This window comes from Gobius niger, assembly GCF_951799975.1.
Source record: "Gobius niger genome assembly, chromosome: 17".
Taxonomy (NCBI): Eukaryota; Metazoa; Chordata; class Actinopteri; order Gobiiformes; family Gobiidae; genus Gobius; species Gobius niger.
In genome coordinates, this window is record NC_136868.1 from 25,316,996 (window position 1) to 25,334,205 (window position 17,210).

At 42.9% G+C, this 17,210-nt stretch overlaps 1 protein-coding gene across 3 annotated transcripts in view; it reads left to right on the top strand.

The window, feature by feature from the left end:
• Nucleotides 1-17,210, top strand: part of lrp8 (low density lipoprotein receptor-related protein 8, apolipoprotein e receptor) — a 229,001-nt gene that overhangs the window by 160,283 nt on the left and 51,508 nt on the right. For all 3 annotated transcript variants that reach the window (XM_079575575.1, XM_079575573.1, XM_079575574.1), the window contains exons 7-10: nucleotides 280-402; nucleotides 3,502-3,621; nucleotides 4,396-4,521; nucleotides 16,940-17,111. In XM_079575575.1, the coding sequence (XP_079431701.1) occupies nucleotides 280-402; nucleotides 3,502-3,621; nucleotides 4,396-4,521; nucleotides 16,940-17,111 (541 nt within the window). The remainder of the gene's footprint in view (nucleotides 1-279; nucleotides 403-3,501; nucleotides 3,622-4,395; nucleotides 4,522-16,939; nucleotides 17,112-17,210) is intronic.

The following is a 17,210-nucleotide window of genomic DNA, read 5'->3' on the forward strand; positions in this document are numbered from 1 at the left end:
AATTTGATTCACTCGATCTCTCCTCACTTTGCAAAATTACAAACTATCACTTTAAGTTGTTTAGCAGTCCGTGTGATTGTCAGAAGAGTTTTTGGCATTGGCGAGAATCCACTTAGAAAATCAAGGGCGCTCCTGCAAATGTTAATTCAATACAATATTCAATTCTTGTCCAAATATTGCATCCGATACTATAATCTGCCAGTACTCTGCGTGCTTCTTTCTTGCTTTTCATGTCTACAGCATTCATATGAATATTTACGCCTTGCTCTTTTTCCCCAGTTACGAAGTGTGACGGCCCAAAGAAGTTCCGCTGTAAGAATGGCGAGTGCATCGACAGTAACAAGGTGTGCGACAATGTCAAGGACTGCAAGGACTGGTCCGACGAGCCCATGAAGGAGTGCGGTGAGTCTGATCTCCTCCATAACAATGCCCTTAAACTGATCAGCTCAGGCATACAGTATAGTGCTTGGGGTCTCCAACCCTTTTTACCCTTTCTGTGCTCCTTTTACAAAATGAAAACAGCAGCAGAGAACTCATGAGTAAAAGTAAAAGTTGCCTATCTCTTCCCCAGGCACTGTGGCGGTGATGTCCATTTATCACTGCTAGAGAGGGGGGGGGGTCTATATTACACCATGCTCTTGGTTAATAGGACAAATTTTCCAGCATCATATGGCACTTGAGCGTGTGCGGCCACTTCTATAATCAGGGCATTTTTCAACTGCCTTGTTACGATCAAAGAACCATCCCATACTCTCGCCTCTGATGTCATCTCAGGCCGAACAACGTGACTGGACTGCAGCCCCCATAATCACCCATGCATGATCAACGCACCACGGTTAATTACCACTTAGCGAGCTTCACTCACGGATCTCACGGCGCAAGAAGCCCCCCGCAACACCAAAGGGGGGGGGTCTAGAAGTGAATGTGTACGTATCAGTGGTTTCGTCTTCCCTGCTCCCGAGATGAGATGAAGGCTTATGAAATGATACGGGAGAGTAGGTGCCCTTTAAGCCAGCTCTGATGTACACACTTTGATGTACACTGTACCGACATGGCCAACCAAGCATATCATTAACTCTGCTACGTGATCACAGGGAAATCCCACACTCTATCTTCATTTTGCTTGAGTGGCAGCTATCATCATCATTCAGAACAAGGCCGCGCACTCTGCCTGTTAAAGCCAGGGCACGATAGGAATAACGTAATATGTAATTTTGTGAAGATCATTACATAATTTTTGTTTAGAGATTGTAAAGACGGCATATTCTGTTCTTGTATCCGTCATCCTGGTAATCAACCATAGTTTAAAACTAAGAATTGACTTATTGCGGCCTACTTCTTCCTGAAATCATCAAGGAAATGGTGGCTCTGGAAGTTCCTGGCTCCTTTGGACTTTCCATTCAAGTCACTATTGAACACAGGCTTTTCATTCTTACCTCTATGTGTGTGTCTTAAAGAGACACTACTGCCACCTCAGGTCTTACATGTAACTGCAGCTTCTATATTAAGCTTGTGCATGACGGCATTTCGGACCCGAAGTAACACCTTTTTGAGTGACAGTGCAGGATTTTAGAGGGAGCGGTGGTGAACAGGTCTGAGCTCATTCTACACATTAGGACATGGCTGGAACATGTAGGGGGAGGAAAATACTTAATTTTAACATTTTTAAACTCCGTCTCGTCCCTTTAACATGTGCAAAATGGTTTGCCATACAAGCTTTTGGTTAAAGCAGTACTAAGTAACGTGTTTAGCTTTTCGTAGTCCTTGTGGGGGTAATACAAGTGTTTATGGGATGATTGGAGGGTCTTTCATCTCCCCCTGGTGTCTCTGGACAGAAAACCATGTTTGCAACTTGACTTCCACCGGTCCGGAGAAAGCAATACACACTAATGGAATCACGAAGAAGAAGCTAACATGCTAACGGGCAAAGCTAACTGCGGGCTAGCGTCACTTTAAACAGTATTTACAGCCAAGTTTGAGTGAAATAAAATATTTCCATTGTATAATTGGATGCACAGTAACCCTCTCTCCCTTCGCCTTTCCTGTCAGCGTAGTATTTACTCTCCAAGACAATTAATAAGTTAAAAAATCGTAACTTGCTACTACACCTGCAGTTGCGCTTATGGCCTCTAGGGGGAAGAGTTACTTAGTACTGCTTTAACTAGTAAAGGTAAAATCAAACAACACAGCTGACAAGTTTGAAAACCTTTCAATTTCATTACACACGAAAGAAGCAATACATTTCATAAATGCGGTATTCCATATGTTCTATAAATTTGCTCCTTTACTGACCCCTAGTGTGTGGAGTTGGTATCTGAGGCTGTCTTGGGATGTCGCAGATATTCTCCCAAAGTTAGTATAACCGAGACTGATCTTCCTGAAAACTGCACGCTCAACTCAAATAATACCACCTGCATACCCTCTTCACAGTTTTCATCATCAAATCTATTTCATTTTAGGGACCCTTTTTTGCTTGCTTTTTGTTAAAACCTGCGCATTGCTTTGCTCTTTAGACCTCTGCTCCAGTATTACAATAGCATATGGATGTGGTGCATAATTTATAGCCCTGTAGGTTTATTTACAGATGGTTCTATTTGTTCAAAGTCTTCACCCAATGACTTTTTCCCCTTCTATTTTTACACTCGGTCTTTCTAATTTCGTCTCAATGGAGCGCAGTGGTACCTGCAGCCTCCGAGCCTAAATCTTTAATGTTAAAACGGTAATGAAGTAGCGAGCCGGCTCACACTCTCCGCTCCCTGCAGGCTCTTCTCAAAGACAAAGGGATAAAATGAGGAAAACGGACACAAAGGGGCAGGAGGACGGATAGAGCGGGTGGATGACTGACAACAGAGCAAAGTGTCGGATTGGGGATAGTGGACAGAGTGAGTGTGTGGTGGAAGTGAAGAGTGAAGACGGTACCAGCTGAATGAGCATATGGTTTAGAGTTGTTTCAGAATATAATGACTGTGTGAAATGTAGGGTGTAGGAGCACATGCGTCTCGGAACTTACTATGACAAAATGAAGGAGTTCAGTAAGTGTATTTTTACTACACTAGATCTATTTTGAATTTATAATTTGGCAACCAGCTTTTAAGGAAGCATCCTGTTGTTGTATCTGTAGTTGTTTCCTTGCTCACCTTGCCTTTGTAATGTAGTGTGTGTCTAAACCATGTCTAAGTTTCAGAATGTTTCTAAACAAATCTTTAATCGCTAAATCGATTCACATGTACTACTGCTGTGACAGATTGAGGAACATTGCTCTATAAGGCTACTCTCTGTGTGCACACAAGTTAATACGGCACACTTGTTAATAAGAATATGTCTGCAAAGCCTCATCTAACTCTCACTTGAGCCTTCTGTGACCGTCAAGACCGTTAAACCATGGCCTTAAAGCTACATACACTCAAGTTTGCATGGGAGGCGAATCATTGAATTGTCGTGCAGTTTTTTCAGTGTTTATCACCTCCTGCTAAAGTCTGGGCTGTGGTCTTTCCTCAACAGGAGTGAATGAGTGCGCTGACAACAACGGAGGCTGCTCCCACCTCTGCAGGGACCGACGGATCGGTTACGAGTGCGACTGTCCCCCTGGCTACAAACTGCTGGACAAAAAAACATGTGGAGGTAATAAGCGGATTGTTTCTTCTGTCAGCCGTAATATCAAACCAGATTTTGAACACCGCATATGAAACGGAGTAAAAATACGAGGGTTTCCGCATAGACAATACATCTATATTTAATTTGTGACCTTGCAACACCAAACGTTTATCCATAAAATACAAGTTTGTCAATTTGCTTTGCTTACCGGCTGTGTTGAAAGGAATAGGCCACCGTTTTCACACATTGAGCTATGTTCTTACCTTAGCTTATGCGAGGAACGTGGAACAGCTTGGTAGCTTCTAACCCACCCCAGTTTGGAGCTGTACCTTTGCTGGGAGAGGAAAAAATGCTAACAACCTTTGCATGACTGAGCGCAGGTACAACGACCAAACAGGTGCACATCAACTTGTATAAGCTAAGGTAAGAACATATCTCAATATGTAAAAACGGTGGCCTTTTCCTTTGAATCCAAATTCCTCTGTTAACTGGACTTGCGTTTGTGCCGTAAAAAAAAATGGTATGTTTGTTCTTTAAAATTGCATTAGAAAAGCATTCAATTTGACTTGCTGCTGCCAGTATAAACTCTAAATAAATCGTAAACCTCTTTTCTTTTTTTCCCCCCTTGTCCTTAAATTTGGATTCAGGCGCCTCTGTTTGGGTTGCAATAACTTTCTTCTTCTTTCACTGAGATAGAACAACACTCCCTCCTGCGACGGACTCCATCATAGAGGCCATTTTCTTTTTTTTTTCTCTTCTAAATTAGCTAACCCCCTATTTGTTTTCCCCCTGCCTGCACAGACATTGACGAGTGTGAGAACCCCGACGCCTGCAGCCAGGTCTGCATCAACTACAAAGGCGACTTCAAGTGCGAGTGCTACGAAGGCTACGAGATGGACCCCGTCTCCAAGGCCTGCAAGACTGTTGGTAAGACACAGCCGCAACCACTGCGCTATGGAAAAGACTGTATAGAAGCCATCAATGCCGTTTCTATTGATCTTTTCTTTTGTAGCGATAAGAAATCTCAGTATGTGCACAATTCCTTAAAGCAACAGTTAATGGGTAAATGCTTTTCACCCCATTGAACCACAAAACCCTGATGTCTCCCTTTTCCAGCGCCCCCTCATTAGACTGGTGGTTATTAAATGTCCATAGCAGCTACTTAGTGCACCTCCACGTCCCCCACACTCGTCACTGCCGAAGTGAGACCCCTCGGTAAAGACTGCCTGCTCGCTCTGTATGCAGGAGCCACTCAGCAATCTGTGCAAAGATAAATATTTGCTATCTTCCTCCGGCGGCGCGCACTGATGAAAAGTTTGCGGCCAGCTGCCATGCGCGATCCTCCCCGGAGTGTGGAGGCGGGGCTGGGGAGGGGGGGTCAGTGTGATCGGGTAAACAGTCCTGACCACCAGGGAAGGGAAATACACTAGTGGGTGTCATGTGTCCATGATCAGGTGTAGTCGTGAAGTTGACGGCCATTTAGGTTGTGAGGCAGTCACATGGAATCTTGATTGAGTTGAGTGCTTTTTTTTCTGTATATTAGGGATGCTTGATTTAGGAAGAATCCCTATTTGCAGATTTCCTGACAAAATTTGATTCGAGCCGCTCGGCTGTAGGATCAACGCTGCACATCGTAGTTTGATGTAGCTCTTTGTCAACATTGGCTGTCGCAAGTTGAATGAGCGTTTTAGAGAAATCGGTGTCTCCTGCTCCCCTGAAATAAACATTTCTGCCTCTAATACTGTTTATTTGCTTTTTAAAGAAAATGCTTTGTATGATTCTATCATAGCTCACAATTCTGTCAAAAGAGGCCAATTTATGAGCCCTGTTCAAAAATAAAACTCGAATCAAAAAAATGTATTAAAAAAATCGATTAGCGAATTGATAAAGAACTGGATTGATAAGACTTGTTTTTACGCCATCGATATCAATAAAATCATATCAGCCCCATCCCGAACATTATCTTCCCTAATTTACTGCACCTTTTGCAGTGTTGTCAGCCCTATATGGCTACAACACTAGGAAAGTAGGTTTCATTTATACATCTCTTTCACAAACAACAACACAACCACAGTGCCGCTCAAAGGGTCCGGAGTGCTCTTTCAAAAGCTCTCGAAAAGAACAGAACAACAGAGTTCAGGGAACACAAGGAGATAGAAAGTTTAAAAGCAGGTTCTGCCCTGAAGACTTCAGACTGAGTAATAGAAGTAAATACATTCAGAGCCCACATGGGCCGGCTCTTAAACGTCGGAGACAGCACTTGAATAAGAGATCTCAAAGGAATGAATATTATTGCAATACTTCTTTCTACCTTGTAATTAATGATAAAAAAATACAATAATAATAGTATATAGTTAGTCAGTCTAGTGTTTTAAATCAATGTGCTTTCCACCTCTTTTTTTACCTCCTGTGATGAATGGAAACAAACAGATGAACTTTTCAGTGGAGAGGGACAGAGACAAAGCAGGGCTGTAGTGAGTGCCTCCATCAGCCCAGGGCTAAGTAATTATAGACTGAAGCAGTCTGTTAATGAGACAGACTTTAAAACTGAAAACTGCCTCTCACTCTCACTGCCATGAAAGCTTATCGATTTGCTCATTTCTTGTTTGTTTTTTTGTGTGTCGATATCTCCTGAATATCCAATACCCAACTGTTCAAAATATTTGGACTGGTATGTTATAATTTGAGGGGGAGATATTTTGGGCTCGAAATACAACAAATCAGTTTTGTCGACTGGCAGAAGTGGGCAGTCTGCCACTTGTTGGTGCTGCTCATAGTAAACTTCTCCTCTCGAACTTTTTTTCCCTTCCACTTATTTTTGAGTTGATTGGCAAAGCCTTTTGGATGAGATTTTGAAAAATGTTTGCCTAAGTTACCCGAGTGTTCTCACTCCTTGTGAATCTACGAACATTTGTCTTCTGAACGGACTAATCCTCGGAGGCAGATCGGCACCGGCCGCGGCACGTGTCGCTCGTGTGAAGGCGATGGGAAGAGACAGACAATGAGGCTGAGTTATTGTTTGTTATTGAGGTGTTATTTATTCGGAGGCTCAAAGGGCGCGGGGCTATAAATACAGATCTGCCTGCCTGCCGGAGCTGAGGTAATGTGCCGTTAATGAAGCCAGTCCAGTCGCACGTCTAGCGTCCCCCTGCGATACACCCAACCAGGAGGGATTGTCACTGTCTGTAATCAGATGTGACTGCAGGCAATGTGGAAATGTTATTTGCACATATTGAAGGCTGCGGGAGAATGCCGCATTAGTGATGCTAACTGCACTGTGGAGAGCGCACGCAATGACTTTGGTATTAGAAAAGTTTGGGGAAAAGTTTTTGAAGTCAGTAAAAGATCCCGTACTGTGTGTGATCATGCTGTGTAAAATGCCGGTGATTAGGCTTCGGCTGAGGTTAGTTGTACTTTTTGTCCTTTTCATTTGACCCATCCTTTGGCAGAATGTGCCCTACCATGGCCTTTTGCAGCTAGGATGGTAATAATGAAAGATGAATGAATGACTAATCTATATTCCTGATTAGTGTTCAAACACAAAATCCATAGCAATTAATTAGTCCACTTTGACATAAAATTCAAGTCAGTTCCAAAGCTCACAATTATAGAGAGTCACGCTCCGTGGCTTATTTCAGTAGAAGAGCATCACTTTTAATCCTGGTGTGTGGTTTTAAGCCCTTGTTCATTTTATACAGGCATTTAAAAAAAAAAAAAAGGCGAGTTATTAGACAACTTGGTTTTTTTTAAGCTCTGTCAAGTACAGGACACGAGTCTAGCACACCACAAAGAATTCAGATTTTTGAGCGAGCCCAAAATGTTGTGACAGAAATGTATCGCTCAACTCTGTGGCACTTTCATGTTCATTTCACACTTGTTTCCTTCACTCGCCCCCCCTTCATCACGAGATTACTTTGTGGCGTATACTCTCTGACACTTTGGGTGTGCACTTTTCAGAATTGGTTTACAGCAGCGGTTGGATTTTCACATTTGTCAAAAGCTCTTGACATGAGACTCGGGCTTTTATTTAAGTCTGCCAAATCTCGTCTGGGACCTCACTTTCTGGTCTACTGAGGGCTATCTCTGGCTGTGCGTGCTGGAATAGACAAAGCATTGTGGAGCTGTTGGCGTTCCACATCAATATTGTGACTTATGAATCACTTTTGCAACTGAGTGCCAGCTGACTATCATAATATCCAGTAGACACTGTAAAGATTGGGAGATGGAGAGGTTGACGTGGTTGGTGGTTTTCGCTGTTGCTGCTGTTGAAGGGTACGAGAAGAGTAAACTTGAAGCTCAGGACTCGTAATGTCTCGCAATAGCTCGGATAACCCTGGGTCTACACAGTGTTGAATATTCTAATCTTTTGAATGTTGAAACGTCTCTATAATGACGTGCGTGACAGGAATAAGTCAAGTGATGTGACAGAAACCCGGCTCCGTTCACAGGTACCTCGGTGGCTTGTCTTTCCACGATGTTGCTCCGATTTGGTTTATGTTGGGAAATTGAGATTGTGACTTGGTGTTAACCTGCTCAAAAGCTAAACATATAGGCACACTGCTTTTTATGAAATGAAACTTTCAAATCGGCTTCATAACGTTGTCAGGTGTGGACAGCGTATTTTGACCCCACTTTCCGAGTTATTCCAACTTCTGCATTTTCTAAACCAGGAAAACATCTTCCCAAGTACCTCTTGAATGCCCCAATAGTTCCAAGGCATTCAGTAAAATTCAACAGCCTCCCAGTATAGGAGTAAACACTGTTTTCATGGATTTACAACACCAGAGCCAGTGCTGGTCCTTCTGGGCTATTTGACGAAGAGCGAATCCATTTACGGTCAAAAACAGTTATGCTGTGCAGTAGTGCAGGGCAGAAGTGGAACATAACCTCAATATGGGCCGTGCCCCGCTGTGTGAGAACCACTAACCACTAAGCCACTGTCAGACCAGGGTTTAGGACAACACTGGTCTATTTTCCCCCACTTTTTAAAATAGTAAATGGTAAAAGGTCACATTGTCTCAATTAAGGTCCCTGACCCAGTTTGGGAACCACTGACTTAAAACTGAAACCTGCACCTGACGGTTATATTTTTATCTTACCACTGAGAGTAAGTGTGATAGTAATTAACAGAGGGGGGAGTAAGTCACTAAATGCAAGTCTCAAGCAAGTCCAAGTCAATCGGTCATGGGGTCAGGTCAAGTCAAGTCAAGTCATAGCTTTTGTCAAGTCAAGTCAAGTCTTGCTTTAGCCGGCAAGTCACCTCAAGTCACAAACGCCAGCATGTCGACTTTTCATGTGTTTAATCTTGAAAATAATAAGTGCTTTCTCAAGATACCGTAATTTAGAAAATTTAGGCTAAAATCAAACTTTTTAAAATCTCATGGATTTGGATTTAAAGTCTAATTAATATTTAAACACCACAACATTCATAATATATGTATTATAAATAAACAGTCTATGTACAAAATTGCTGGGACAGCATTTTAAGGAAGGAGGCCCGGGGGCGACTTAAAAAATATAAAATATAGTATTTTAAATATGAGCTGCTTTTCCCTGCAATCTGAAATATAAATATAAAATGATATTTTTTATTTTTGTTAGTTTCTGGCAGTTTTTCTGTCAGTGGTTCCCCTGTAATGCCCCAGCCCCTGTATACTCAGATTCGCCCCTGCTCAAAATAGATTCTGTGTAGCCTTCAGTCCCGCTGGCACTGGGCTGTGTGCGGATGCGTAAACTAGCCACTAAATGCTGTAAACTTTGTGTGAACGCCTTAAAACATCGAAAAGCCCCAAGATTCCTGTTGATTAATCAGCTCTTACGCATCGTCGTTCTGGAGGCTCCGTCTGCGCTGTAAGTACAGTCCATTGTTTCAAACGTTTTCCTGTCCGTAAATCTCCACCTCTTCACTCTTTTTAGAAAACTTTTAATGCACGTATTTCGACCTCGTATTTCCTCCTGCCTTTTCCTGCTGTATTGATTAGAAGCGCTGTGTCGGGAAACCGAACACGCATGTGGCTAATTACCATAATGTAAACATAGATGCGCCGCTTTTACGCAATGAATCCTGATCTTTCGACAGTTTCACTCAAATAAATAATAACTATAAATTCACAGCAAGTCATTGAGAGTCATTGGCCTCAAGTCCAAGTTAAGTCTCGAGTCACAAACAGCAAGTCCCAAGTCAAGTCAAGTCTTTTTGCAGCTTTGGTCAAGTAAGTCTCAAGTCACGAAAATTGCAACTCGAGTCAAGACATGTGACTCGAGTCTCCCACCTCTGATAATTAGTTTTAGACCAAGCACATTCCAAGAACTAGAGTTATTGAAAGTTGCTGCGCTCGTGAGAACCTTGTGGATTCAACTCCCAGTTGAGACAAATACAACGGCTTTTTCTCTCTTCTATTCACCGAACTACAGGCCTGATGCTCTCCTCGAAACAACAAGGAGATAGTTTAAATGAGTGTGTGGCCGATGCAGCCCCGGTAAACATGAGGCGAGTAGCGTCTGGGCCGTGCGGGATTGCGAGCATGAGGCGATGCGAACACCGGGAGACAGACCGAGGGAAGACGCGAGCGAAGAGCGTTGGTAGTGACGGGTGAAGGCGGTAGGTCTCTCCTGCTCATCCACGTCAGCAGACTGCTCCATTCTGGTGTTGTATGTGGCAAAGTAGGCGGCGAGTGAGTCAGCGCTGCCTGTCAGACAACCTGTCGCCGTAACAACGCTCATTAATCAGTGAAACAACACCACGATTTGACTGAGATGCGGGGCCCGTGTGGCTGCGGGGGCCCTACGTAACTTGCGTAATCTGCGTATAGGAAACAACGTCTCTGCACAACACCTACTGCCTCCATCTCCAAAGAGTTGATCCGTGTTCCGTAATTTCTTGCATCTTGCGTTGTATCTCAATTTGCAGTCATCACTGATCATCTTCGCAGCGTCGCAGCTGAATATGAAATGTCTCCAAAGGTTACAACATTAGCATGCGGGGGCACAAACTCATATTTTGTAGCTAACGCGCTCCCAATTTCTCGCAGGAGTTCGTGCTACCTCCAGACGACTAATGAAGAGTTGCGTAACTTCTTGCCTTTTCATTTTCCTGACAGACGCCGGCAACGCAATCATTTCCACCTAATACGTTTGGCATGACATCCCCCCAATCTGACAGCAAGCTCTTCCACTTTTCCTCCCAATAAAAGCTAATAAGCCCACGCCAAAGTTTCACATCCTTATCTTTGACCTTTTTTTTTGTACGTTTCCCTCCGCGCTTCGCTATATAAACATCTTTGGAAATCAATGCGTGCTTTATCGCCTGACAGCATTCCCCCGATCATATTTATCTAACCCCGATGCATTATCTTAATTGGCTCAGGGCGCAAAAAAGCGGCCCCCGAACTGGCAGGAGAGATTAAAATATATCTCCGGCACTGACTTCTTGTTAAGGGAGCTGACTGCTGCTCCGCCGGGATTGACAAGTTAAGATAATATTGCACTTTTTTTGATGGCGGCCCTGGAGTCGCCTCGGTCTAAAGAAGTTTAACAGCGTGATTCAGGCTTTTTGAACTTTAGGGGATTTGTCGTGTAAAAAATGTATCGGGAGGGTTGGTAAAAGGGCCGTTAGATCCATCACAGTCCTTTTTATAGCTAGCACTCTCTCACACCCTGCCTCTGGAGACTCTTAACGGGGGTAGATACTAGAATGGGGCAAGTGGGTTTGGACTTGCATGAAAATGAAATGCTAAGATGATCATTACGGTTTATAGTTCACACCTCAGTGGTCAGTAGTTTTGGAAAAAGGCATTTGTGTTTTCATTCTTGGTGGAAGCATTGTTGATCGATCTTAATTTAAATGTCCCAATGGAAGAAGAAGGAGGAGGAGGAGGTGAAGGAGGAGGAGAAGAAAGAGAAGGAGGAGAAGGAGCAGAAGAAGGAGGAGGAGAAGGAGGAGGAGAAGAAGAAGGAGGAGATGGAGCAGAAAAAGGAGGAGAAGAAGGAGGAGGAGAAGGAGGAGGAGAAGAAGGAGGAGGGGAAGAAAGAGGAGGAGAAGGAGGAGGAGGAGGAGAAGGAGGAGGAGAAGAAGGAGGAGGAGAAGAAAGAGAAGGAGGAGGAGAAGAAGAAGGAGGAGATGGAGCAGAAGAAGAAGAAGAAGGAGGAGGAGAAGGAGGAGGAGAAGAAGGAGGAGAAGGAGGAGGAGGAGGAGGAGAAGAAAGAGAAGAAGGAGGAGATGGAGCAGAAGAAGGAGGAGAAGAAGAAGGAGGAGGAGAAGGAGGAGGAGAAGAAGAAGGAGCAGAAGAAGAAGGAGAAGGAGCAGAAGAAGAAGGAGGAGGAGAAGGAGCAGAAGAAGAAGGAGGAGAAGGAGCAGGAGGAGAAGGAGCAGAAGAAGAAGAAGGAGGAGAAGGAGAAGGAAGAGGAGAAGGAGCAGAAGAAGAAGAAGGAGGAGAAGAAGAAGGAGGAGGAGAAGGAGCAGAAGAAGAAGAAGGAGAAGTAGAAGAAAAATAAGGAGAAGAAGAGGAAGAAGAAGGAGGAGAAGAATGAGGAGAAGAAGAAAAAGGAGAAGAGGAAGAAGAAGGAGCAGAATGAGGAGAAGGACAAGGAGAAGAAAGAGAAGATAAAGAAGAAGAGGGAGAAGGAGTAGAAGAAAAAGAAAACAAAGGAGAAGAAAAAGAAGGAGAAGAAAAGAAGAAGAAGAAACGGAAAGAGAAGGAGAAGAAGGAGAAGACAAAGATCTTCATGTTTTTGAAGCCGCAACGTTATTTTTCCCAACACTGATTTAAATGGGTTCTACTTTCTAGTATTTTCTGCAGCAAATACTTCTGTACGTAATAATTTGACTGCCCAGATTGTCAAATTACCATACAAGTTTAGTCCACCCACTGGATCTATCAATATTTAGTCATATTTAATTGGATGGCTTGAGACTTGAATGGAAAATGTGTATTTTTGATTCAGAGGGAACACATTCAGTTTAAACTGTTTCCACTAATTTCTCTTTTTATTAGTTGCTGAAAATACCTACAAACTAAATCATAAATCAGACTAATCTTTAATACACGAAAGCATAGACGATGATGAAATACAAAGTTGACTGAATTAACTGGCTTTAACTAAAAAAAACTATCAGACCACACGTGATGACCATGTTCCCCACCACCAGTACCCCCTGCTGTCTCTTAATCTATTAATACCTTTTTTTCCCTTTCCTTAATTACCCGACTCACTCCTCATTTCTCCACATCCTCTCCGTCATCCATCACGCTCCTACTGTGCCTTCCCTTTCCCAGCTGGAGGAGTAGATGGCTGCAGAGCTCGTAGTCAGAGCAAAATGATTGTGCGGCAAACACATGTGAGAATGTCATATTTTTCCCCGTGCAGCCGGCCGTGGTAGAGCCAGGCAGAGCAGAACCACTGAGGCGTGCCTGGAGGTGCCAAAACTCCAGAGATGGGTTTCTGTCCTGGCCACGTTTTAGTAACAGTGTGAAGAGTGACGTGACAGACAAGGGAGGAACATGGCGCCAGTAGGACTGAACTAAAGAGATATTTAGTAGTAGTCACTGTGGTGCAGTGGGTTGAGTTTTTGCCCGTCAAGCGGACGGTAGCAGGTTAAAGCCATGGCCAAGCTTTCCATGTGCAAGACTTTTCACAAAATGTTTTGATAATAACTGCTTGCATTTGTCCGTCCCTATAAGCTTGACCAAAGCACTGCTGTAGACCATCATACATTCACTCCCCAGTCGGTGGTGAGTTGCTTATAGAAGGCAGGGTTTGACCAATCATGTGACAAAAACTCTACCCGCTGCCATGTTGACGTCGATTTGGTAGGGTTACTGTTAGCAATTGACTGGCAATGTGCTCAACTGTCCTAACTTTTGCCTTTTTCAGCGAACTTCATTTGTAGTTTCTGTGTTTCACATAGTTTTACTCAATACTTTTGTACATATTTGCTGTGCTTTGAGAGGTTCAGTGGATTTTTTCCATTAAGGACACATGTTTTTGAAAACTAAACAAACAGCTAGCTTATAGATACAGACGGCATCTCTGGAATCGCCCATATATGGTCATTTTTGAAAACAGTTAAGGGGGAAAACCGTAATAATTAGAGAATAATTATTATTAGAAAATAATTAGAGAAAATTAACATTTTTCAAAAAAAACAAACATTTCTCTAATTATTCAAAAACGACTGTAACAAATGCTGAATTATGAATATAGTTTTCTACTAAATAATGATACAAAGACATGGAGAGGAGCAAAGTGGTTCAACAGCCCATAAATACATGAATAACGGAGAATGCTAACTTGATGAAACATGTTAGCATCGGGCTAATGCTAACGGTTAGCTAGCGCTAGCTACAACTGCCATTTTTTTTTCACTTCTACTGAACAATCTGTTGCGACAAAATATCCATATGGGCCCGATTTACACTTGACTTTATTTATGTGTGATAAATAAGTTGATATTCCAGAAAATGGCTAAAAAGAGTGGAAAATTGTTTCTCTAAAGATTCTATTTTCCCCCTCGGCGAAGCCACGCCCCCTTCTATGACGAGATGCCGTCTGTATCTATGAGCTAAAGCACCAAGAACCCCCCACACCTTCAGAACAGCGGAGGCATCACAGGAGGCGCTACAGGAAACAAAGAGGAGCAAATGAGGAAAGGCTGTTGTGGAGCGGAGGGAGCTGCGCAGGAGGAAGAAGTGGAGGACCAGTGCGGGACACCACGCTCTGTTTCAGAGACAAACCCAGGAGGCGGTGCACTGTTTCAGAGGAGCTGTTTCAGTCAGCTAGGTTTCCGCCAGGCTTCCCCTACCTCCAAAAGCATGCTGGTCCGGTTGGCCAACAATGGCGGCGCACTCAGTCGCAACGGCCCATGACGAACCTAATGAACACAATTTCTTTGTTCAGTTGTACAATGACAAAAAAAATCACTTAGTTACTTATGTAAAGGCAATCATGTCATTGTAGGCCCAGACCAACCTCTCCACCACCATCGACCACTCACACAAGCCCATGTCTTACCCTTTGACACAATGTCAGTCTGCACCGGTCAACCACCACATTTGAATTGCAGACCTTTGGATCCAGGGAAGAATGCTTTAACTATTGAGTCACATTTCAGTCATCGGCTGGATTTGTGAGTGAACTTAAGCAAGAGTAATTATCTTTTCACATACTCCCCCTAAAAAGTCCTTATTATAGTTATTAACTGTAGATGGAAATACCTTAGACTTGGAATCAAACCCCAGCATTTAATCTTTAAAAGCCAGCCAACTACTTGCTAAACTTGCTCACTTACTCTGTCCATACAGTACATATACACCAAATGACCTTGCGATGTACATTAGGCGCTCGCTTCATATTCCTGACTCATACTTCCCTTGAGCTGAATAACATGCCCTGGGAAGCACTCGGCTCTGAGCAGGGCTGTTCTCACCTGGAAGAGTGCACTCGCTGCTGCCGTCTGAGTAAAAATAGAACCACTTGACCAGGTCTCATTTTGGGCTATTCACTACACACCAATGAGAGCATAGACGCCAAAGAATCATCATCGGTTACATTAGTGCTGTGCTGTGTGATCGATGAGTTCCTGTTAATCTTCTGTGTTACCTTAAGTATTGCACATTCATAACAACTTAATATTTTATGATGCAATTTCAAGCAACGTGGTGCCAGTGTCCTTGAAAACATGTTTCTTTTGTGGTTGTGGTGTAGGGGTCTATTAGTATGTATTATGTACAGTTGTGCTCAAAAGTTTACATGCCCTGGCAGCTTTGTTACTATTTTTCAAAGAATATGAAAGATGACACAAAAAGTTGTTTTCTCTTCTAGTTAATGGCTGTGTGAAGCCATTTATGGTGAAACAACTGAGTTTGCTCTTATTAAATCATGAAAAATGAAAATACCAAAATGGCTGTAAGCAAAAGTTGACATCCCCCAGTTTTTAATACTGTGGTTATTAACATTAATGACAGCTTTGAGTCTTTTGTGGTATTTGTATATGAGGTTCTTATTTTTTTCTGATGGCAAAGTGGCCCATTCTTCTTGGCAAAAAGCCTCCACTTCAGCTCCTTAATGGCATAGGGCACAAAAGAATTCCTTCCATTTTTCTTCGCACAAGGAAGTCTGTACCTCTGCCTCTGAAGGTGCTCAAGGTGATGGCGATCATCATCTGTGATCTTATGACAGACACAATGCACTGCTTTCCTGTAATGCAGAGACAAATTGGTTTGTTGTTGGCCTGTGATTTTACTGCCCTGTTTAACGAGTCTGCCAAGTTTAGCTTTGTTTTTGATGGCTAAACCAAGAGACTATCTTAAATATCAGTGCGCTCTCAGTTAAGCACTGATAAACCCTTGTTAAGATGTGTTCACTGACTTCAGATCCTCTCAGCCGACGCAGCAGGAAAAGCCTTTGCTGTGCTTTCTTGTAAAAACAGTCAACATGTTGTGGAAGAAATGTGGAAGAATTGTCCAAAATTGTTGCTTTACGTCATGTCCGTTTAACTGAAGTGGTTCAAACAGCGGATTTGACGGCTCCAATTTCCTTTACCTTTCCACACCAATAGGCATGGTGCACTTTTTTGTTGTCAACAAGGCCTATGAAGGCCTATGGTGAAAGGCCTATGATGGTTTATGAAGACAAATGCACCATACCAACTGTGAAATATGGAGATGGTTCACTGATGCCCCTGGCTCCAGCAGAATAAAGTGAATAACGTTAGTGTCCATCTCAGTGTCCTCACCTTAGTGTCATTAAACTCTAACACACTGTTGTGTTCGTGTAAGACTGCCCAGGAACTGGAGTTTTTTTTTTGCCAAGGAGAATGGGCCGCTTTACCAGCAGAAAAAATAAAGAACCTCATCCACATCAATTGTGTTATCTTTCATACCTACATACACACATACATACACACATACAAACAAACACACAAACAAACAAACAAAAAATAACATCATACCATTTCCCTCATTAAAAACATACCTTGCTTTGTACATGTGAGTAACTCTGTTTACTTTAGTCATTGTTTTCTCATACTAAGGAAAGCACTCCGTTCTGTAGTCGTGGATTTTGTTGTGTAATAGATAGAACCCAGAAGTGTCGGCTGCAATTTCAAAGCCCATAAATAAACCATCACTGGGCTATTTGGATCTGCTCTGCACTCAAAGTGGTGGCTTGTATTTTGTTTTCATCATGATGATTTCTACTCCATTAGGTATGCATGATTTGTCCACTTTAATTGATACAAATGACCATTATAGTGAGATTCTCTCTTGGTGACACAGACACATTGCTCTACAGTCCTTTATGTCAGTCAGTCTATCAAACTTCCATGTGTTATTTGTGTTATTTACAGGGAAGAGTCCGTACCTAATGTTCACCAACCGCCATGAGATCCGGCGCATCGACCTGCTGAAGAGCGAGTACACACAGGTGGTGCCCACGCTGAAGAACGCCGTGGCTCTGGACGTAGACGTGGCCACCAACAAGATGTTCTGGTGTGACCTCTACCACAGAAAGATTTACAGGTAATTCACAGGCTTTTGTAGCAAACAAAGCTGTCTGAATTCTGCTAAATGACTTGTTAAGCAGGTGTCATTTTCTAGTGAGATGATGAAAATGTACTT